This window comes from Tachyglossus aculeatus (genome assembly GCF_015852505.1).
Source record: "Tachyglossus aculeatus isolate mTacAcu1 chromosome 12 unlocalized genomic scaffold, mTacAcu1.pri SUPER_6_unloc_1, whole genome shotgun sequence".
Taxonomy (NCBI): domain Eukaryota; kingdom Metazoa; phylum Chordata; class Mammalia; order Monotremata; family Tachyglossidae; genus Tachyglossus; species Tachyglossus aculeatus.
The window spans coordinates 9740597-9763125 of NW_024044828.1; the positions used below are offsets into that span (position 1 = coordinate 9740597).

General features: G+C 45.9%; 1 protein-coding gene and 1 long non-coding RNA gene across 2 annotated transcripts in view; one reads left to right on the plus strand and one right to left on the minus strand.

Moving 5' to 3' along the window:
* Positions 1 to 8802: 8802 nt before the first annotated feature.
* LOC119920916 lies at positions 8803 to 9983 on the minus strand. Its single transcript, XR_005448443.1, has 3 exons — positions 9796 to 9983; positions 9276 to 9332; positions 8803 to 8982 (listed from the first exon to the last, which is right to left on the minus strand). It is a non-coding gene; the product is annotated as an uncharacterized LOC119920916 (long non-coding RNA).
* Positions 9984 to 17050: 7067 nt separating this feature from the next.
* Positions 17051 to 22529, plus strand: part of LOC119920816 — a 47017-nt gene continuing 41538 nt past the window's right edge. The window contains exons 1-3 of the mRNA XM_038741039.1: positions 17051 to 17073; positions 17189 to 17386; positions 18990 to 19169. Of these exons, the coding sequence (XP_038596967.1) occupies positions 17051 to 17073; positions 17189 to 17386; positions 18990 to 19169 (401 nt within the window). The remainder of the gene's footprint in view (positions 17074 to 17188; positions 17387 to 18989; positions 19170 to 22529) is intronic.

The following is a 22529-nucleotide window of genomic DNA, read 5'->3' on the forward strand; positions in this document are numbered from 1 at the left end:
GAAGTTAAGTAACTTGCCCAAAGTCACCCAGCTGACAAGTGGTGGAGGCAGGATTAGAACCCACGAGCTCTGACTCCCAAGCCTGGGCTCTTTCCACTCAGGGCACATTACTAAGTGTTTGGAAGGGTACAGAACAGTTGATGGTAGTGCTCCCTACCCATAAGGACTTTGAAAACAGTGGGGGCAGCCAGACATGAAAGTCAACTTGGGGAAGAAGAAGCGCGGCCTGGTGGCAAGAGCACAAGCTTGCGAGTCAGTAAATGTGTGGGTTCTAGTCCCTGGTCTGGCCCAGAGAAGTTAAAGTCACCCAGCTGAGAAGTGGTGGAGGCAGGATTAGAACCCACGACCTCTAACTCCCAAGCCCGGGCCTCTTTCCACTCAGGGCACATTACTAAGTGTTTGGAAGGTTGCAGAACAGTTGATAGAAGTGCTCCCTACCCATAAGGACTTTGAAAACAGTGGGAGGAGCCAGACATGAAAGTCAACTTGGGGAAGAAGCAGCGCAGCCTGGTGGCAAGAGCACAAGCTTGCGAGTCAGTAAATGTGTGGGTATTTCTAATCCGTGGTCTGGCCCAGAGAAGTTAAAGTCACCCAGCTGAGAAGTGGCGGAGGCAGGATTAGAACCCACGACCTCTGACTCCCAAGCCCGGGCTCTTTCCACTCAGGGCACATTACTGTTTGGAAGGGTACAGAACAGTTGATGGAAGAGCTCGCTACCCATAAGGACTTTGAAAACAGTTGGGGGAGCCAGACAAGAAAGTCAACTTGGGGAAGAAGCAGCGCGGCCTGGTGGCAAGAGCACAAGGTAGCGAGTCAGTAAATGTGTGGTTATTTCTAATCCCTGGTCTGGCCCAGAGAAGTTAAAGTCACCCAACTGACAAGTGGTGGAGGCAGGATTGGAACCCATGACCTCTGTCTCCCAAGCATGGGCTCTTTCCACTCAGGGCACATTACTAAGTGTTTGGAAGGGTACAGAACAGTTGATGGAAGTGCTCCCTACCCATAAGGACTTTGAAAACAGTAGGGGGAGCCAGACATGAAAGTCAACTTGGGGAAGAAGCAGTGTGGCCTGGTGGCAAGAGCACAAGCTTGCGAGTAAGGAAATGCATAAGTTCTAATCCCTGCTCTGCCACTTGTCTGGGTTGCGACCTTGGGAAGTCACTTAACTTCTCTGGGCTTCAGTTCCCTCGTCTGTCAAATAGGGATTACGACTGTGTGAGCCCATCTCTGAATGGGGACTGTGTTGACCTGATTACCTCATATCAACCTAAGTACTTAGAGCAGGGCTTGACACATAGCAAGTGCGTAACTACCATAATTATCATTATTACTATTAATGAATTAGGTGAATGAAGGAGTATAGGGATATGTTTATGAGGCATTTTTGTCACCTAAACTACTGATAATAGGATGTCCCTTTCCCATAGTGAACCAGTGGAGTTGGAGCAATGTCCCCCAGAGTTCAGGGGCCAAATGAGATGCCCGACTATGTTTGTGGGAATAAAATGTGCAATTAGTCTCTCTCAAAACTAGAGATCCTCAGGGATGCAGTCTCACCATCGTTGTTACCTTAGAACTGAGAGCCAATCTTGATCATGCACCAGAAAGCTGTCCAGGAGAAAACCAAGCAGTCACCAGGTGAACATCCAGTCCAGTAGTAATCAGTGACTGTTCGCTGATATTTTTTATTTTTTATGGCATTTAGTAATCGCTTAGTATGTGCAAAGCACTGTTCTAAGGCCTGGGGAGGTAACAGGGTGATCAGGTTATCCCACAACCTGATGAGGTTAACTGGGGCACAGAGAAGATGAGTGACTTTCCCAAGGCCACACAGTTAACAATTGGCGGAGCTGGGATTTGAACCCACGACCTCTGACTCCGAAGCCCGTCCTCTTTCCATTGAGCCCCGCTGCTTCTCAAATTCTCTGATATTTAATCACAGAATATCACAAAATGGAAACCTGTTTTCATGTTTCCCCTTAAGTCTGGTTTCTGAAATCCTTGGGGTGGAACCTTATGGTGAATTCTTTCTCTTCATTAAAAGCAGAATGGAAAACACCATTTATCTGAAATGTTATACTGTCATACAGTAGTCACATAAGTTTCATGGGCTCAATTATAAAAATAAAAAGTTCTATGATCGTTTCCACAATAGGAATGAGGATTTCATTTTTTATGGTTATTCTATAGGTCCCTAAATTTTGAATGGAGCCAAGAGTTCAAGTGGGGATACTTGAAAGTCGAGAGAGAAGGCTTGATTAATAAAGACCAATTAGAATTTTTTTGCCATGGTAAAGTAGGCTCATCCAGGCCCAGGAGTAACTCCTGAGATCCGCTGCTGTTGACAGAGTGGGAAGGGCTAGGAATGTGCTTGGGGTTGTGTGTTTAGTAATGTGCAGCATGGGAAGATAATTACATGAGTATGTGCGAAGAAGTGTGGACTATAAATCCACATAGTCTCTGGGACTATGCCCAACCTGATTACCATATATCAACCTCGGTGCTTAGAACAGTGCTTGGCACAAAGTAAGTGCTAAACAAATGCCATAATTATCATAATTATTATGTGTACTTACCGTATGGTACTCTCACGAATTTAGTGCGGTGCTCTGCACAGAGGAAGTAGACAAGAAATACTACTGATTTCTTAATTGAGTGATGTCATCTTCGTGAAGATATCAACATGGTAGCAACGTGGCCTAATGGAAAGAGAACCGATTACCCGAGGTAGACGTGAACTCTCTCTTAGTACTGGAAGCACAAGGGATAATTATGGTATTTGTTAAGTGCATACTACATGTCAAGATCTGTATCAAGATCTGTACTAAGCACTGAAGGTAGATAGAAGATAAACAGGGTGGACACAGTCGTAATGCCACATGGGGCTCACAGCCCCTATCCCCATTTTACAGGTGAGGGAACTGAGATACAGAGACGTTAAGTGAGTTGCCCAAAGTCACACAGCAGGCAAGCGGGGGAACTCGGATAAGAACTCAGGTCCCCTGACTCCCATATCCAGGCTCTTTCTATTAGGCCACATTGCTTCTCATTGCTTTCTTTACCCTTCACTCAGGGCAATTCACTGATTGACGTAAGATCTTGGGAAACATAAATCCCATACCCTGCTCACAGGGAGCTTACACCCTAGCGGGGAGAAGGAAGACCACTCTCCTTAAACCTTTCACTCCCTTGTTGTCCTTCCTGCACTCCAAGAGTGCTTATAAATATTGCACCTCCTCTTCATCTGGGATTAAAGCCCTGGATCTAGATTGAGAATTTCTGACAGAAAGGAGCTGTGAACTTCATTCCCATCACAGCCATTGGATACTGTATCCCAGACTACCTATCCACAACGAACGTGATAGTTGGTACAAATTTCTATTGCAACTACTCTCAAAAATAAACAGAAAAAACTAATTTAGAGGTAAAAATTGCTCCTTCTCTGGGAATAAATCCAAAGAAAAGACAGTAAAACCCAAAACGGTGATTTTTTTGTTTCTGATGAATCGAAAAATGAAACTCTGCAGTGCAGGTAACATTGAAGTTTTGGGATGTAGGGTGGTTCTTTCAACATTGTAACATGAGGAGAAATGCTAAACATGGAAATCGTATCTCAGGGTGTCACCCTTAAAATAATAAATGTATTTACTATTTAAAACCGAGGACTGAAGAACCAGTGTTGAACTGCCTTTTGGAGATGCTGAGTTGGATGGTTGCTGTTTCCTGGGAACTGACACTGCAGGGTGTCATTTTCCACTTAACCCATAAAGCCGAATTGCCCAGTGTTTACTTGGAAGAAACACTCCTGAAAGGGTGGTCGTGGGCCTCATTCTCCAGATTCCTCTACAGAATAAGTAAAATTATGGATTTATAAGGGCAGAATTTGTAAACTGCCTTCTCCTGGTGGCAACCAGCACGGGGTATTATGCCTCGCTTGCTAAAAAAAAGAGGGCTGCCTTTCTCGGTGCCTGAAAAATGACTGCGTAAAAAAGGAAAGTGGGAGTTAGTAATGGGAGAGAAACGAGCAAAGAGGTTATGAAGGTTGGAATGAAAAGTAAAAACATTGAAAATAATTAGGATTTTCAAAGCAAAGGACATCTGAAAGAAAATAAACAATTCTAGGACAGAAAGAGAGCACTAAATATACACCAGAATAATCTAAAAGTTGTATTCATCCTAGATGCAAGGGTCTGGGCAAAAGTGTCATTTAGAATTGATTGCCGTGTGACCTTGGGCAAATCACCCAAGAGCTCTGTGCCTCAATTACCTCATGTGCAAAATGTGGATTAAGACTGTGTCCTCTGTGGGACAGGGTCTGTGTTCAACCTGATTAACTTGTATTTACCCCAGCACTTAGTACAATTCTTGGCACAGGGTAAGGGCTTAACAAATATTTTTAAGGAAATCTTTGCAACTCTACAGTATAATGACCGCCTGAGAGGCACTTCTCCAGTACTTTCTCTTTCCAAAGCAGACATGGTAGAAGAGTGATCTTCTAACCATCACTTGTCTGGCTCTTCCCTTCACCAGGCAGCTCCCATCATTCTCCCTGCAGGATGGGATGTTTACTATCTCAGGAAAGAGCCCTCTCTCGATTAATCAATCGTAGTTTTCAGAGCTCACTGTGTAGCAGAGGGAAAAAAAGACTTCTAAAGAGGGGGCATCTAGTGCCATAGATCACCCTTCCACTTTCCCCACAGAACTGTTCATTCAGTCCTATTTATTGAGCGCTTACTGTATGCAGAGCACTGTACTAAGTGCTTGAAATTTGGTATTTGTTAAGAGCTTCCTATGTGCAAAGCACTGTTCTAAGGCTGGGGAGGATACAAGGTGATCGGGTGATCCCATGTGGGGCTCACGATCTTAATCCCCATTTTACAGATGAGGTAACTGTGGCACAGAGAAGTTAAGTGACTTGCCCAAAGTCACATAGCTGACAAGCAGGGGAGTGGGGATTTGAACCCTTGACCTCTGATTCCCAAGCCCGGGCTCTTTCCACTAAGCCACACCGCTCCTCTGTCACACTATCACACTTTCAGCTGGCTGAGGAGTTCCCACCCAACTGTTTTAGTATAAAGCCCTTAGGCAAGGCTGCCACCTTCACTTTCCTTTCTACAAAGAGGAGTTTTAGTCAGCACTGAACAACAGTCTTGATTATTCTGTGAAGACACCATCTCTTTGAACCATACAGAGACCCAATCCACAAACAAAGGAAGACCATTTGGTGTGAGGTGGAATTTTAACAACTTTTATTCATTAACACAGGGTTTGGGGGAAGAACAGGTTTTCTTGGAATATCTGGAAGGGGGGGAATGGTGGTCTAGTGGTGGGCTCAGACACAAGTCCAAGCCCCAGAAGACATCCTAAGGGATTTGGGACTGGGTACAGTCAGCAGTGCTTCAGGATTGTTTCCCTCGGGCTGATGAGAGTCCAGAGAAGTTGGAGCTGGCTAGGCCGGAGGGGCTGTGGTCTTTAGGGTGCTGTGAGGAGAGCTTCAGGATGGCTTCCCTTGGGCCATTGAGAGTCCAGGAAGAAGTTGGCACTGGCTTGGCTGGTGGGCTGTGGTCTTTAGGGTGCGGTGAGGGGGGCTAATCAACATCAGTCATGATTATTCTGTGAAGACACCATCTCTAAGAACCATACAGAGACCCGATCCACAAACACAGGAAGACCATCTGGTGTGAGGTGGAATTTTAACAACTTTAATTCATTAACATGGGGTTTGGGGGGAAGAACAGGTTTTCTTGGAATATCTGGAAGGGGGGAATGGTGGATCTAGAGTGGGGATGGGGTGGTGGGGTCAGACACAAGTCCAAGCCCCAGAAGGCATCCTAAGGGATCTGGGGCAGGGGGCAGTCAGCAGTGCTTCAGGATTGTTTCTCTCGGGCTGATGAGAGTCTGGAAAAGTTGGAGCTGGCTGTTCTGGATGGCTGTGGTCTTTAGGATGCAGGCAGGAGTTCTTCAGGATTATTTCCCCTGGGCCATTGAGAGTCGAGGAAGAAGTTGGCACTGTCTTGGCTGGTGGTCTGTGGTCCTTAGGGTGCTGTGAGGAGGGCTTCAGGATGGCTTCCCAGGAGGGCTTCAGGATGGCTTCCCAGGAGGGCTTCAGGATGGCTTCCCTCGGGCCGTTGGGAGTCCAGGAAGAAGCTGCTGCTGCTGGCTTGGCTGGTGGGATGTGGTCCTCGAATGGGCTGTGGTCCTCGAATGTCAGGGTGCTGTGGAAACAGGAAGGGAGGCACGGAGGGGAAAAAGACAGAGAAGGGGTCCCCAGCACCACCCTCTTCCCTGCCGTTCCCTCCCCGGCACTGCCACTGTCCCCCCTGCAGTGGGCCACCCACTGAGGATCAGGGGGCACCTAGTGGCAGTGCTGCAGTGGGTGTAGGCCCTCCATCCCACCTCCTGAGGCCTGGTTCCTCACCTCCCTCCTCCCCCGGGTCCCTCTCACCAGGCTGTCCCTGCTTCCCCCCGCTGCAAGACGGGGCCGCAGGGGACAGTGGCCAGGCCTCCTATGGCTGACACGATCGTGTGAATTCTTCTTGGACCGCTGCACTGTCACCTCACTTTTTTCCCCGGATCTAGGAAAACTCATTCTCTCCTTGCCGTATATGGGGAACAAAAATCCTACCAGCAGATTTTAAGGTAGAAAAGCTAAGGCACGTGTAAATGCACTGACATTCATCTAGGCAACAACTGCCAGCCCCCAGGGCCACCCTGAGGATATCCCTTGAACCAATCCTTCAGGGGACTTAGTAGATTTCTCCCCACCAGCTCAGTTCGCACTTACCTCTGTACCTACTACTGCTTACCACAGACAGGGAAGATCCAGTCCAGAGTAGCAGCCCCCCAAGTCTGCACAGATTCAAAACCTTAAGGACAAAACACTCGAATAGTCAGACATTCTTCAACAAATCGTATGACGTAAAATAGCTTTGAAATTAGACTGAATTTTCCCTGGAAGTTTTTGGGTGGGTCTATAGTGTTACAGTGTTTATTTATACATTTATTTTTTATTTTATTTACCTATTTTATTGACTTTTAAATCTTGGTGTGATGGACTGGGGAAAAAGATAGAGAATAGAGAAGTGGTCCCCAGCAACACCCTCTTCCCTGCCGCTCCCTCCCCTGCACTGCCACTGCCCCCCCTGCAGCGGGGCACCCACTGAGGATCAGGGGGCACCTAGTGGCAGTGCTGCAGTGGGCATAGGCCCTCCATCCCACCTCCTCAGGCCTGGTTCCTCACCTCCCTCCTCCCCCGGTTCCCTCTCACCAGGCTGTCCCTGCTTCCCCCCGCTGCAAGACGGGGCCGCAGGGACAGTGGCCATGCCTCCTATGGCTGACTCGATCGTGTGAATTCTTCTTCTTGGACCGCTGCACTTTCACCTCAGTTTTTCCCCCGGATCTCATTCTCTCCTAGCTGTATATGGGGAACAAAAATCCTACAGGCAGATTTTAAGGTGGAAAAGCTAAGGCACGTGTAAATGCACTGACATTCATCTAGGCAACGATTGCCAGCCCCCAGGGCCACCCTGAGGATATCCCTTAAACCAATCCTTCATCTAGGCAACGATTGCCAGCCCCCAGGGCCACCCTGAGGATATCCCTTGAACCAATCCTTCAGGGGACTTAGTAGATTTCTCCCCACCAGCTCAGTTCACACTTACCTCTGTTCCTACTAGTGCTTACCACAGACAGGCAAGATCCAGTCCAGAGAAGCAGCCCCCCAAGTCTGCGCAGATTCAAAACCTTAAGGACAAAGCACTCAAATAGTCAGACATTCTTCAAAAAATCCTATGACGTAAAATAGCTTTGAAATTAGGCTGAATTTCCCCTTGAGGTTTTTGGGTGGGTCCATAGTGTTACAGTCAGTTTGCCTTCATAAAGCCTTTCGTCTAATTACGTTGAAAAAGGCACAGATATTAACCTTGCGGTTTTTGGTCTCCAAATGGATGGGGTTCTTTTAATCCTAAGATATCCCAGACGTCTACGTTCAATGGAATGAGTGTTGTATATATTTATATGTCAGTTTATATGTCACTGATGTTAATATTAATTTTTATTTTAAACTATTTGATTGTCCTACATTTATTTTTTATTTTATTTAGCTATTTTATTGACTTTTTAAATGTTGGTGTGATGGACTGCGTAAATGTTTTCGTTGTTTTGTATCAGCTGAATGACAGAAAAATAACACTCCATTGAACAGTAGAGTTGGTCAACCAGGATTCAGAGAAAGTCAAGGAGTTCTCTCTGTTATGCTTTCATCATACCGGTTTGAAATTGGAATCCTGACAAAACACTATAGAATTTTAAAAGGTATTTCCCGATAAACCTGGATAATTGATTCACATGGAAAATGAGCCTACAGGGTCAAATTGCAGCAGCTCTAACCCCTCTGAAAACTACACGGCTCACAAGAGACACATCCCAAATTGTCTGAGGATAACCTCTTGGTCCTGAAGTGCAGCCATAAAGACCAACTGGGGATTTCTTGGACCATGTTTTGCCGGAGATTCTCCAAGAAGAGAACCTCCCATTTTGCCCAGCAGAGTTTCTCTGGGGATTCCCCCCTCCCAACCACCCACCACAAAGACCAGAATAGCCAGGATGGGAGATGACGGGTCAAACAGGAGATTTTTGACATGAAGTTACTTTCTTCATCCTCACCCCTGGGCCTTCAAGACCCAAGGCAGGAGATCATCAGAGCCTTACATGAACTGTCTAACAGGAACCTACGTTTTTCAACAATTTGGCATGATGCAAAATCCCTCCTCCTCCCCCCCAAATTTTCTTTAATCTGCCCCCCACCCCCAAAATCCTGGACCAGAAGGCTCGAGACTGAGCCTTGGATCCAGCACCGTTTCCTCTTAACTAGTAGCTGGATTTTTTCCCTCCAAACCCAACAGTCATCTGATTGTCCTTCATCCTCTGTTCCTCTAGAGTTGAACATCCTATGGAGCCTTTCTTGAGTGGTGCTGGCTGGCCCTGCAGGAAGGGAGAAATACAGTTCCATTCTTGTTCGTGTATCTCCACGAAAGTCTAGTACATACATCAAGGAGTTACAGTCAGCTTCATTTTGATAACACATTTTCCTATGTAAAGCTTGGTTAATGTTTGGGCAGCGAGGAGAGCAACCACATTTGGTTCCTGCCCCAATATTTCACCGAACATACCAAACAGGAAAGAGAAAAATCAACAGGAAGAAACAGAATCCCAACTGTTGATCCGTATATCGCTCGTTTTCACGATGACCCAGACACTCTGCCAGGGCTGCTTACCTCTTTCTTTCTCCACTATTTCCACACTAAACAAGTGCAGCTCTTGGGAGGCAGGATCTAGAGAAGAGGCAGGAAAGTGACTAGGTGAAAATCTGGTCTCAGAGGAGGCTACAAAACACCAGGCTCAATCCAGGAAAGGATGATGGCCAAGTCATTGATTCCGGAGCACAAAGTAAACTAATCAATTGATCCCAACTAAAAACCACCTCATTTGCGCTCTAGGACACGCTGACGGGGAGATTCCCTAGACATGAAATGTAGCCCACCTCCACTGGAAGCCAAGAGAAATGTTGACTGGACACTCTAACCTTCTGACATAGGTCTGAATGATATTTCAACTGTAGCAAAACATTGAAACAAATGTTTGGTGATTTGAAAGAATGCTAAGGCATATCTTAATAGAAATTTTTTTACGCATCGTCGAGCACCCGGGGAGTGATTGGGTCTCAAAAGCATCCTTAACTAGCATTCCAAAGAACCACAAATCTGGCCCTCTCCCATTTGCCTTCCAATTTCTTACCTGCTTAAGCAGCACAGAGTGGTTCGATGACTTTGTCTCAGGTGGAGATGGCAGAGCAGGCAGAGTGGAAGGATAAGAGTGAAAACTCTTCCAGGGATTCTTAGGGGGAATTAGCATGAAGCTCTTCACCCCATTTCTACCTCTAATCTCTCTCTCTCTCTCTTTCCCCAACAGCCCAAGCCCTAAAGACCTGGGCTGGGGACTTAGGAGATGCAGAGGTAGATTTTTGCATGGAGCAAGTTAGACTATTTATGAAGCTATTCTCTCTTTTCTCCACTCCAGTTAGGCTATCTCCACTATCAAGTGAAAGGCCTTGAAGACCTAAGGTGGAGAAATAAATAGCTGACTTACTGACATAAAGCACATGCTTCCTTTTTCAACTCAACTCTAAATTACAGGGCCTTGAAGTCCTGAGGTGATGTACTAAGCCGGAGGTTTGTTCGCATGAAGCAAGTTTTACCATTTTCTTTCATCCCAGATATTTTCTTGTCTCTCCTAACAAAAAGGCCTTGGAAGGCAAAGCCTTTGGTGGCAAAATAAAGGGGGACATTGTGCAGGAAGAAAATTTCTCCTTTTCACCCCAAGTATATTACATTTTCTCTATTGAAAAGCACAAGGCCTTTAAGGATGAGCTTAAAAGAAAGGAGGAAATTTGCATGTGGGTCATGTCTCCTTTAACTCCTTAAATATTCTCTTTGCAGGCCTTAGAGGCCATGGGTAGAGCAATACATAGGAGAACTTTTTTGCATGAAGTAAATTATGCCTTTTCCACCTCATATATTGTCTAGGCAGATTTTACAGAGCTTAGGTTAGAGAAAATCAAGCCTAGCAATTTTTTGCATGAAGCAAATGTCTCCTTTTCTACCTCCAAGTATTCTCTTTTCGGGCACTGAAGTCCTTAGCTAAGAGAAAAGCAGGAGAATTTTGCATAAAGCAAATTGCTCCTTTTCCAACTCATCTATTTTGCTTTCAGGTCTTGAAGACCTTAGGTAGACAGATTAACTGGAGAATTTTTGCATGAAGCAAATTTCTCCTTTTTCACTTCAGAGCTTCTCTTTCCAGGAAGTGTAGACCTGAGGTAGTGAAATAAAACCCGGAGTGTTTTTGCTTGGTTGGAAATTTATCCTTTTTCACTTCAAATCGTCTCGACTTACCCTCAACTAAAAGGCCTTGAAGGCTTGTCAAGGAGAAATTAAAGTAGGAGATACTTTGCATAAAGCACATTTCTCCCTTTTCATCTCAGATCTTCTCCTGAAGGCCTTGAAGACCTTAGGTAGAGAAATCAGAGCAGGAGATTCTCTTGCGTGAAACAAATTTCTCCTTTTCCACCTCAAATATTCCTCGGGCTTTTCACAATTAAAAGGCCTTGAAGGCTGCAGGTATAGGCTTATGTTTAGGAGACATTTGTGTATGAAGAAAATTTCTTCTTTGCCAGCTCATATATTTTCCCTTCAGGTCTTGTAGATCTTAGGTGGATACAATGACAGGAGAGTTTTTGCATGAAGGCCTTAGAGGACTAAAACCTGGAGACTCTATGCATAAAGCAAATTTCTCCATCTCCACCACAAATGTTCTCTTTTATTGCCTTGAACACCTTAGAAAGACACAGAAGCAGAAAATAGTTTGCATGAAGCAAAGTTCTCCTTTTCCCCCTCAGATATTCTCTTTGGAGGCCTTGAAGACCTTGCACAGAGAAGGAGAAGCTGGGGATGGTTTGCATGAAGCAAATTCCTCCTTTCGCACCTCAGATAGTCTCTATCCATTCTCAGTTCAAAGGCCTTGATGGCCTGAGGTGAAGTAATGCACAGGAGGTATATCTGCATGAAGCAAATTAGCCCTTTTTTCCACTGGAAATAGCCTCTTCTAAGGCCCTGAAGACCTTAGGTGGAGAAACAAAAGCAGGAGATTCAACCAAGAAAACTCCTTGTTCAACACAAACATTCTCTTTTCAGGCCTTGAAGACCTTTTTGGCAGAGAGATACAAAAACAGAAGATTGCATGAAGCAAATTTCTCCTTTTTTTCACCTGAAAGATTCTCCATTATAAGGCCCTGAAGGCCTGAACTAGAGTAATGAACAGGAGATGTTTTTGCGTGAAGCAAACTTCTCCTTTCTCACCTCAGATATTCTCTTCTCAGGCCCTGAAGACCTCAGTAGAGAAAGAAAAGCAGACTTCTTTGCATGAAGCAAGTTTCTCCTTTTCACCACCAAGATTCTCTATTCATTATCTTTTCAAAGGCCTTGAAGGCCTCCAGTGGAGGAATGAACAGGAGATGTTTCTGCATGAAGCACATTTCTCCTTTTTCACCTCAAATATTCTCTTTCATAAGGCCCTGAAGACCTTAGGTAGAGAAAGAAAAGCAGGTTTGTTTGCATGAAGCAAATTTTGCCTTTTCACCAACCACCAAGGTTCTCTATTCATTGTCAATTAAAAGGCCTTGAAGGCCACAGGTGGAGTAATTCACAGGAGATGTTTCTGCATGAAGCAAATGTCTTCTTTTCCAGTTCATACACTTTCTCTTCAGGTCTTGAAGACCTTAGGGAGAAATATGATGAGGTGAGTTTTTCTGAGGAAAATAACTCTTTTTTTAATCCTATATATTACTCTTTCTGGCCCATGTTTACATGAAGCCATTTTCTCCTTTTGTACCTAAAATATTCTCTTTTCTGGCCTTGAAGACCTTGGGGAGAGAAACAAAAGCTGGAGATTTTTGCATGAAGCAAGATTTCCCTCAACTATTCGTTTTCATTCTCAATTAGAAGGCCTGAGGTGGAGTAATGAACAGGATCTGCAAGAAGCCCATTTCTCCTTTCGCCACTCAAGTATTCACTTTTGAGGCCTTAGAGACCTCAGGTGGTTCAATAAGCAGGAGAGTTTTTGCATGAAGCAAAATTCTCCTTCTTTTAACCAAATGTATTGCCTTTTCATGCCCTGGAGACTTTAGGTAGAGAACAGTTAAGCAAGAGATTTCTTGTATAAAGCAAATTTCCTCTTTTTCATCTCAAAAAGGCCTTTTTGTGGCCTTGAAGACCTTAGATAGAGAAAGAAAATGAGATTATTTCCTTGAGGCAAATTTCTCCTTAGGCATGGCAAATATTCTCTCTTAGGCCATAGAAGACATTGGATAGATAAAGTGAACCCGGAGATTCTTTGCATGAAGCAAATTTCTCCCTTTTCACCCAAAAGGCCTTGAAGACCTTCTCTTGTAGGCCATGAAGACCTTCAGTAGGGAAATGAAATCGGGAGAATTTTGGCATGAAGCATATTTCTCCTCTGGCACCTCAAAGACACCCATTTTGTTCTTCAATGAACGGCCATCGAGACCTGAGGTGGGCTAATGCATAGGAGAGGCCTCGACATAGAGCAGATCTCTCCTTTTCCTCCTCAGATATTTTCTTTAAAGTCCTTTAAGTCCTCAGGTAGACCAGTAAGTAGCAGAGTTTCTGCATAAAGCAAAATTCTCCTTTTTTAACCCCATAGGATCTTTTCAGGCCATGAAGACCGTAGGTAGATAAATGAAAGCAGGAGACTGTGTGCATCAAGAAAACTATTTTTTTTCCTCCTCCATCTTCCCAGCCATAAAGACCTGGGCTACAGCACTGGGGATTCGTTTAGGGCCTAAAAGAGTTTTCCCTATATCCATCTCTTGCCGCGTGATCCGGAGTGAAGGTCTTCTCTCACTGCACTCTTCATTCTTCCAATATTCTTGGAGAAGCCGAGCAAATTGGAGGTTTTGAAATGCAGCCTGCCGACCTGTGTTGGAAAAAGAAAATCCCTTCATTAGTGTTATCTGTAAATGTGCAGCGATACACAATTTGCCTGGCATCATTGGTCAAATATCCCTAAAGAGGATTCAGTGAATCTCTCACGGCCCTGAACGTTTGGAGCATGCATGACTCTCTGGCGTTTCAGTTTTATGGATTCTCATGCCCAGGGATAAAGCGTTGTTGCCCGGGCAAGGATTCCACCCTGAGCCATGTGATTTTGAGAACCAACCCTACTTCTGACCATGGCTGAGATTACTCTTCCCTTTGGCAGGCCTGGAGGTAACTCTACCACTCACTCGCCGCAGCCCCAAATCCTTCCCTCCTTGTTTCAGATACCTTTGCTGCTACCAGCATCTTTTCACCTAACCCTCCTCACACTCCAGTTGGTCGGCTTCTGCTGACGTCTGAGACCGCAGCTGTGCCAGTGGTGAGGATGCTCGCTGGATGGGGCATTCCCGGAAGGAGGCGGGTGAAGTCTCTGAAACATCACAAACTGGGTTTCAGCACGGACTATACCAACATTTTCATAAGGTACAGCGGGAATCCTTTTCCAGATTTCATTCAGAATCACAAAGTTAGTAGATGGACAAGAATTTTTTCTCTCTGCTTCAACTAATCCAAGCCTCACGTGGAATATAAACCCAATCCCAATAGTCAGGAGAGTGAACTGCTCTAAATCAGGGAGCCTTGTCTTCAGACATTTTATTCATTCTTTTTAAGGAGACATGAGGTAAATTTCCCTCGGAAATTTACAGTAACGTTCAGTTTTTTAATCTACTTTAAAATGCCCTTACACTACTAGGTATTTAAACTCTGTCTTCTATTTTCCTTATTATTTCTTCCTAATTAAAGGCTCCCCGGACCTCCTATCTCTACCCTGATTGAATTTTAGGGAGGAAAAGGAACATCCTAACCAGAGTTCTTTCCCCTGAAAATGGATTGGGAAAATATTCCGTGAGGAAAAATCCACATATCTTTTTCATATTGAATAGAAAATTGTGAGAGAGATTTATCAGTGTTCAAATCATTTGATATCAGAAGTATATGTTTCTAAAGTTTGGCCACTGAGAGTTCAGGATGGACTCGGCGCTGGCTTGGCTGGTGGGCTGTGGTCCTTAGGGTGCTGTGAGGAGGGCTGCAGGATGGCTTCCCTCGGCCCATTGAGAGTCCAGGAAGAAGCTGCTGCTGGCTTGGCTGATGAGCTGTGGTCCTCGAATGGGCTGTGGTCCTCGAATGTCAGTGTGCTGTGGAAACATTTTTTGCTTTTATTGTAGGGAAGGAAGGGAAAGAGAAGAAATGGAAGTGGCTGGTGAAAAAGGAGGGGAGGCAAAGATGGGAAAAAGATAGAGAAGTGGTCCCCAGCAACACCCTCTTCCCTGCCGCTCCCTCCCCTGCACTGCCACTGTCCCCCCTGCAGTGGGCCACCCACTGAGGATCAGGGGGCACTTAGTGGCAGTGCTGCAGTGGCCTTAGGCCCTCCGTCCCACCTCCTCAGGCCTGGTTCCTCACCTCCCTCCTCCCCCGCTTCCCTCTCACCAGGCTGCCCCTGCTTCCCCCTGCGGCAAGACGGGGCTGCAGGAACAGTGGCCATGCATCCGACGGCAGACACGATCGTGTGAACTCTGTTTCTTGGACCGATGCACCTTCACCTCACTTTTTCCTCAGATCTTGGAAAACCTATTCTCTCATCACTGTATATGGGGAACAAAAATCCTACGGGCAGATTTGAAGGTGGAAAAGCTAAGGCAGGTGTAAATGCACTGACATTCATTTGGGCAACACTTGCCAGCTCCCAGGGCCACCCTGAGGCTATCCCTTGAACAAATCCTTTGGGGGAATTAGTAGATTTCTCCTCACCAGCTCAGTTGGCACTTACCTCTGTTCCTACTAATGCTTACCACAGAAAGGCAAGATCCAGTCCAGATTAGCAGACCCACAAATCTGTGCAGATTCAAACCCTTAAGAACAAAACACTCAACTAGTCAGACATTCTTAAACAATCATCTGAAGTAAAACTGCTTTGAAATAGGACTGAATTTTCCCTTGAATATTTTGGGTGGGTCTGTAGTGTTAGTCAGTTTGCGTTCGTAAAACCTTTTGTCCAATCATGTTAGAAAAGGCAGGGATATTAACCTTTTGGTTTTTGGTCTCCAATTGCATGGGTTATTTTTAATCCTAAAATATCCCACACGTCTATGTTCAATGGAATGAGTGTCGTATATATTTAGATGTCAACTATTTTGTCAGTGGTTTTAATATTAACTTTTATTTTAAACTATGTTATTGTATTTGATTGTCCTACATTTAACTACATTTACTTTTTACTTCAGCTATTTTATTGACTTTTTAAATGTTGCTGTGCTGGACTACATAGATGTTTTCGTTGTTTTGTATCAGCTGAATGAGAGAAAAATAACATTCCATTGAACATGGAGTTGGTCAACCAGGATTCAGAGAAAGACAAGCAGTTCTCTCTGTTGTGCTTTCATCATACAGGTTGGAAATTGTAAGCCTGACAAAACACTATAGAATTTTGAAAGGTACTTCCTTGATTCACATGGAAAATGAGCCTACATGGTCAAACTGCAGCAGCTCTAACCCCTCTGAAAACTAGAAGGCTCACAAGAGAGACATCCCAAATTGTCGGGGGATAACCTCTTGGTCCAGAAGTGCAGCCATAAAGGCCAACTGGGGATTTCTTGGACGGCTGGACCATGCTTTTCACCAGATTCTGCAAGATGAGAATCTCCCATTTTCCCCGGCAGTTTCCTTGGGGTTCCCCCCTCCCTACCACTCACCAGAAAGACCAGAGTAGCCAGGATGGGAGATGATGGGTCAAACAAGAGATTTTTGATATGAAGCTACTTTCTTCTTCCGCGCCTCTGGGCCTTCAAGACCCAAGGTAGGAGATCATTGGAAGAGAGGCTGTCTAACATGAACCTAGGCTTTTTCCAAAATTTGGCGAGATGCAAAATCCCTCCTCCTCCCAGATTTTCTTTAACCTTCCTCCAACCCCCAAAATCCTGGACAAGAGGCTCGAGACTGAGCCTTGGCTCCAGCACCGTTTCATCTTAACTAGTAGCTGGATTTTTCCTCCAATCCCAAGTCATCTGATTTTCCTTCATCCTCTATTCTACTAGAGATGAGCATTCTATGGAGCCTTACTTGAGTGGTGCTAGCTGGACCTGCAGAAGAGGTCTCTCACTGCACTCTTCACTCTTCCAATATCCTTGGAGAAGCCGAGCCAATTGGAGGTTTTGAAATTCAGCCTGCCGACCTGTGTTGGAAAAAGAAAATCTCTTCATTAGTATTATCTGTAAAGGCGGTGCGATACACAATTCACCTGGCATCCTTTGTAGTCAGATATCCTTAAAGATGATTCAGTGAATCTCATACGGCCCTGAACGTGTGGAACATGCATGACTCTCTGGCCTTTTTTTTTTATGGATTGTCATGCCCAGGGATAAAGCGCTGTTACCCGGGCAAGGATGCCACCCTGCGCCGTGGGACTGTAAGCATCGACCCCACTTCTGACAATGGCTGAGATTACTCTTCCCTTTGGCAGGCCTGGAGATAGCTCTACCACTCACTCACCCCAGCCCCAAATCCTTCCCTCCTTGTTTCAGATACCTTTGCTGCTACCAGCATCTTTCCATCGAACCCTCCTCACCCTCCAGTTGGTCGGCTTCTGCTGACGTCCGAGACTGCAGCTCTTCCAGTGCTGAGGATGCTTGCTGGATGGGGCGCTCCCGGAAGGAGGCAGTGAAGTCTCTGAAATATAGCAACCTGGGTTTCAGCACAGACGACACCAACATTTTCATAAGGTATAGCGGGAATCCTTTTCCAGATTTCCGTCCACCCAGAGGATGGACAAGAATTTTTTCTCTCTGCTTCAACTAATCCAAGCCTCACATGGAATGTAAACCCAATCACAATAGTCAGGAGAGTGAACTGCTCTAAATCAGGGAGCCGTGTCTTAAGACATTTTAGTCATTCTTTTTAAGGAGACATGAAGTAAATTTCCCTCAGAAATTTACCGTAACATTCAGTTTTTTAATCTACTTTAAAATACCCTTACAGTACTAGGTATTTAAACTCTGTCTTCTATTTTCCTTATATTTCTTCCCAAGTAAAGGCTCCCCGAACCTCCTATCTCTACCCCGATTGAGTTTTAGTGAGGAAAAGGAACATCCTAACCCGAGTTCTTTCCCCTGAAAATGGATTGGGAAAATATTCTTTGAGGAAAAATCCTCGCCTCTCTTACATCTTGAATAGAAAACCGTGAGAGAGATTTATCAGAGTTCAAATCATTTGGTATCAGAAATATATGTTTCTAAAGTTTGGCCACTGAGAGTCCAGGATGGAGTTGTTGCTGGCTTGGCTGGTGGGCTGTGGTCCTTACGGTGCTGTGAGGAGGGCTGCAAGATGGCCTCCCTCGGGCCCGTTGAGAGTCCAGGAAGAAGCCGCAGCTGGCTTGGCTGGTGGGCTGTGGTCCTCGAATGTCAGGGTGCCATGGAAACATTTTTTACTTTTATTCTAGGAAAGGAAGGGAAGGAGGAGAAATGGAAGTGACTGGGGAAAAAGGAGGAGAAGCAAAGAGGGGGAAAAGATAGACAAGGGGTCCCCAGCACCACCCTCTTCCCTGCCGCTCCCTCCCCTGCACTGCAACTGTCCCCCCCTGCAGTGGGCCACCCACTGAGGATCAGGGGGCACCTAGTGGCAGTGCTGCAGTGGGCTTAGGCCTTCCATCCCACCTCCTCAGGCCTGGTTCCTCACCTCCCTCCTCCCCCGGTTCCCTCTCACCAGGCTGCCCCTGCTTGCCCCCCTGCAAGACTGGGGCGCAGGGACAGTGGCCGTGCCTCCGAAGGCTGACACCATCGTGTGAATTCTCCTTCTTGGACCGCTGTACCTTCACCTCGTTTTTTTCCTCGGATCTAGGAAAACTCCTTCTCTCCTTGCTGTATATGGGCAACAAAAATCCTACCAGCAGATTTTAAGGTCAAAAAGCTTAGACACGTGTAAATCCACTGAGGTTCATCTAGGAAACATTTGCCAGCTCCCAGGGCCACCCTGAGGATATCCCTTGAACCAATCCTTCAAGAGAATTAGTAGATTTTGCCCTTTCAGCACAGTTTGCACTTACCTCTGTTCCTACCTTTGCCGGCCACCAACAGGCAAGATCCAGTCCAGAGTAGCAGCCCCCCAAATCTGTGCAGATTCAAAACCTTAAGAACAAAATACTCAACTAGTCAGACATTCTTAAACAGATCATATGACATAAAATTCCGTGAAACTGGACTGCCTTTTCCCTTCAATTTTCTGGGTGGGTCTATAGTGTGACTGTCAGTTAGCGTTCATAAAGCAAGCTGTAAGTCTAATCACATTAGAAAAGGCAGAGATACTAACCTTGTGGTTTATGATCTCCAGCACCTTTTCATCGAACCCTCCTCACCCTCCAGTTGGTTGGTTTCTGCTGATGTCCGAGACTGCAGCTCTGCCAGTGGTGAGGATGCTCGCTGGATGGGGCGCTCCCGGAAGGAGGCAGGTGAAGTCTCTGAAATATATCAACCTGGGTTTCAGCACGGACTATACCTACGTTTTCATAAGGTACGGCACGAACCCTTTTCCAGATTTCATGCAGAATCACACCATTAGTAGACGTACATGAATTTTTTCCTCTCTACTTCAACTAATCCAAGCCTCACATGGAATATAAACCCAATCTCAATAGTCAGGAGAGTGAACTGCTGTAAATCAGGGAGCCTTGTCTTAAGACATTTTAGTCATTCGTTTTAAGGAGACCCGAGGTAAATTTTCCTTGGAAATTTACAGTAAGGCTCGGGTTTTTTAATTGACTTTTAAATACTCTCACGGTACTAGGTATTTAATCTCTCTTCTGTTTCCCTTATTATTTCTTCCTAATTAAGGGCTCCCTGGACCTCCCATCTATACCCCGATTGAATTTTAGGAAGGAAAAGGAACATCCTAACCCGAGCTCTTGCCCCTGAAAATGGATTGGGAAAATATTCTGTGAGGAAAAGTCCTAACGTCTTTTTCATCTAGAACAGAAAACTGTGAGAGAGATTTATCAGAGTTCAAATCATTTGATATGAGGAGTATATGTCTGAAAGTTTGTTTTGGTTCATGTATGATTAGATACTTATTGTTCTTCAGATGGACCGGTAGACTCCCAAGTTCTCTCAGGGCATCCTGGTCTCCACATGTTGGCTTGATCCCCGGGCACTTCTCCCTTGTCCTCTTCCTCACTGCTGCAGCTCTCGGGACTAAGTCCCTCCAGGAGGTAGCTAAAAGGCAACTCGATAGCAGAGTATGAGAAATAATACAGTGGCTTCTGGCCTTCGATTTGGATGCCTTGCAGGTATTCACCTTAATTCTTTCTTCATTTGTTCTCCCAGAAAATAAGAAACCTAAAGGTTTCTTTAGGTCCTAAAGTCATTCAAATCTCCTGGATACCCAAGTGGACAGTCAATCCCTCCCACCCAGGATGTGCCTTCAGTCTCCCTGAGAGGCTTCGTATAACAATTCCCCTCCAAAATGAAGAATTTCTCCTACCATTTTACTTGTCACCGCTGCCACCCTGATCTCCCTGTTTGGCTTGCTTTAGGCTCCGGTTTTGTTGGTGCAGGGGTGGGCAGAACGTTCAAGTCTCCTCCTCTCTCTTCTGCTGCTTCTCCTCATCCCCTGTAGCCTTGGGTGGAGGGGGCACTTCCAATTTCTGAAAGGAGGCCAAACCTTGGTTTGAACACAAACTGACATCAGGGCTTTCCTGGGCAACAGCAGGAATTCCTTCTCCAAAACCATTATTAATTCATACCACTACAAGATATGTAAGTCAATTATTGATTCTCTCTTTATATGGTACAAAGCATCACAGGGACAAGGATCCCGATGCCAGGAGGCAGGAGGGAGTGAGAGGCATCAAACGCCGGGGAGCCACTGAATAAGACATTGTCTTTGCTTTCTAAGTACATAGGAAGTAAGGAAATTGACACTAAAGTTCCGTTTTACCAACTTTGATTTCCCATTCCTGGGGTGCGGCGAAATTACCAGGGGCTAGAAATACACTTTTCAAATGAAGATATGGCTCACGGGCGATTAAAACTTCCTCGCGGGCCAGGGCTTGAGGCAATGATTTTTTTTTCTTTTAGAGACGGCCACCTCCCCTTTTTCTCCTCAAAGAGTCCCGGGGTCCACAACCTGACTCGAGCCCTCGTCCTCTCCTCGGGCCCAGCTCTCTCTGAAATGAATCCCTTCAGGATAGAGCTATCCCGGTGACCCATAAGAATAGTTGGACTTAATGGCTTTGGGAAACAAACTGCACCTGCCAGGCATCACTTCAGAACCGGTCTTACAGTAGGTTCGTCCCTTCCGAAAAAATCGGGTCTTGCTTCCTAAGAGTTCCCTATTTCTAAGTCATTTTTTTCCTAAAATCGGGTGGGGCAGCCGTGGCAGTTCGTCCTTCTTGAGGTGGTTATTCACACTTATGGACGAAACAACCCCCCCCGCCCCCCCCCACACACACACCCAAGGTCAGAGGGGCACTGTGAGGGAATCACTCTGAATACCGTTTTAGAGCCGCAGAATTCCTTAAAGTCACTTCGAATCATTGAAAAGCCAAACGAGTCAAACCGATTAAGTTGAGGGTAAGGAGAGTTGGTGCTGATTATCTTTCAGGTTTGTTTTTTTAATGGCATTTAGGAAGTGCCTACTATGTGCAAAGCACTGTTCTAAGCGCTGGAGAGGTTACAAGGTGAGCAGGTTGTCCCACGGGGGGCTCACGGTCAGTGAGTGAGGGAACTGAGGCACAGTGAAGTGACTTACCTAAAGTCACATAGCTTACAATTGGCGGAGTCGGGACTTGAACCCATGACCTCCGACTCCAAAGCCCGTGCTCTTCCCACTGAGCCACGCAGCTTTTTGTTCCTGTGGCCTAATGGTTTGGGTTTTTTTTTTCCTCGTCTTCCTGGACCTGCCGTCCTCCCTCAGACTAGTTCGGAGGGAGCGCGGTTTGCCTTCTCTCGCCTCAGCCGCCTCAGCCGCCTCAGCCGCCTCAGCCGCCTCAGCCGCCTCAGCCGCCTCAGCCGCCTCTGAGTTCCGGCCGGCCGCTTCACCCCGAAAACCTCCGCCTCGGCCTCTTGTAATGGGGGCCTGAGGGAAGAGGGGGGCGGAGCCAAGCATTTCCCGCGCTTTGGCTCGGCCTGGGGGCGAACGTCTCCTCGTCGCCTTCCGCGCCCACTTCTAGTCGGGGGGAGAAAAAAAACCCCCAAATCGCCTCAGGTTTTCTAAAGGGCGTGCCTAGCCACGAATTCGAAATTCTGGGATTTTCCATTACAGTGCACGAAATTTTGAGCCCGTTGTGGGACTATATCTGTCTGCCTTTGGGCGAGATCGTTTTCCTTAGGGTTAAACGAAACAAAAAAGAAGAATGTGATTAGGGTTCTGTAAAGGTCTGTGAGAAGAATGAGGCCGTTCTTCTAATAACAGAAAAACGAAAAATGCCAGATAGGCTTAAAAACAAGTCTCCCCTAAAACAACTTACCTAGAGGTCAAAAAGCTAGAAAATATTTCTTTAGAAAATTGTTCAGGAAGTCCCTATTTGTCCTCCACGCGTATTTTCTCCTCACACTTCCAAGGACCCGGAGCGGGCCGAGTGAACTGTGAGGAAAAGCGCTGAACTTTTGATCACTTTTCAATCATCGGTCGGGCTTCTGGGAGGTAAGGGTGGCCACCTAAGAGTCCAAAACCCGGCTGGCCTTTTTGAAAGGCAAATCCTGACAAATGCCTCAGGGAGAGAGGCTACAGTGATCGAGCTAGCATTTTTTGTTTCTCTGGAGTTATTTTAGGGGAATATACTATTCGAACTTCTTTCCCTCAGACTCCCTTTCGTGACAAAGCCCCTTCCCCCTTCTCCTGCCCCGTGCCCTCTGCTCCTGCCTCAAGCTGGAG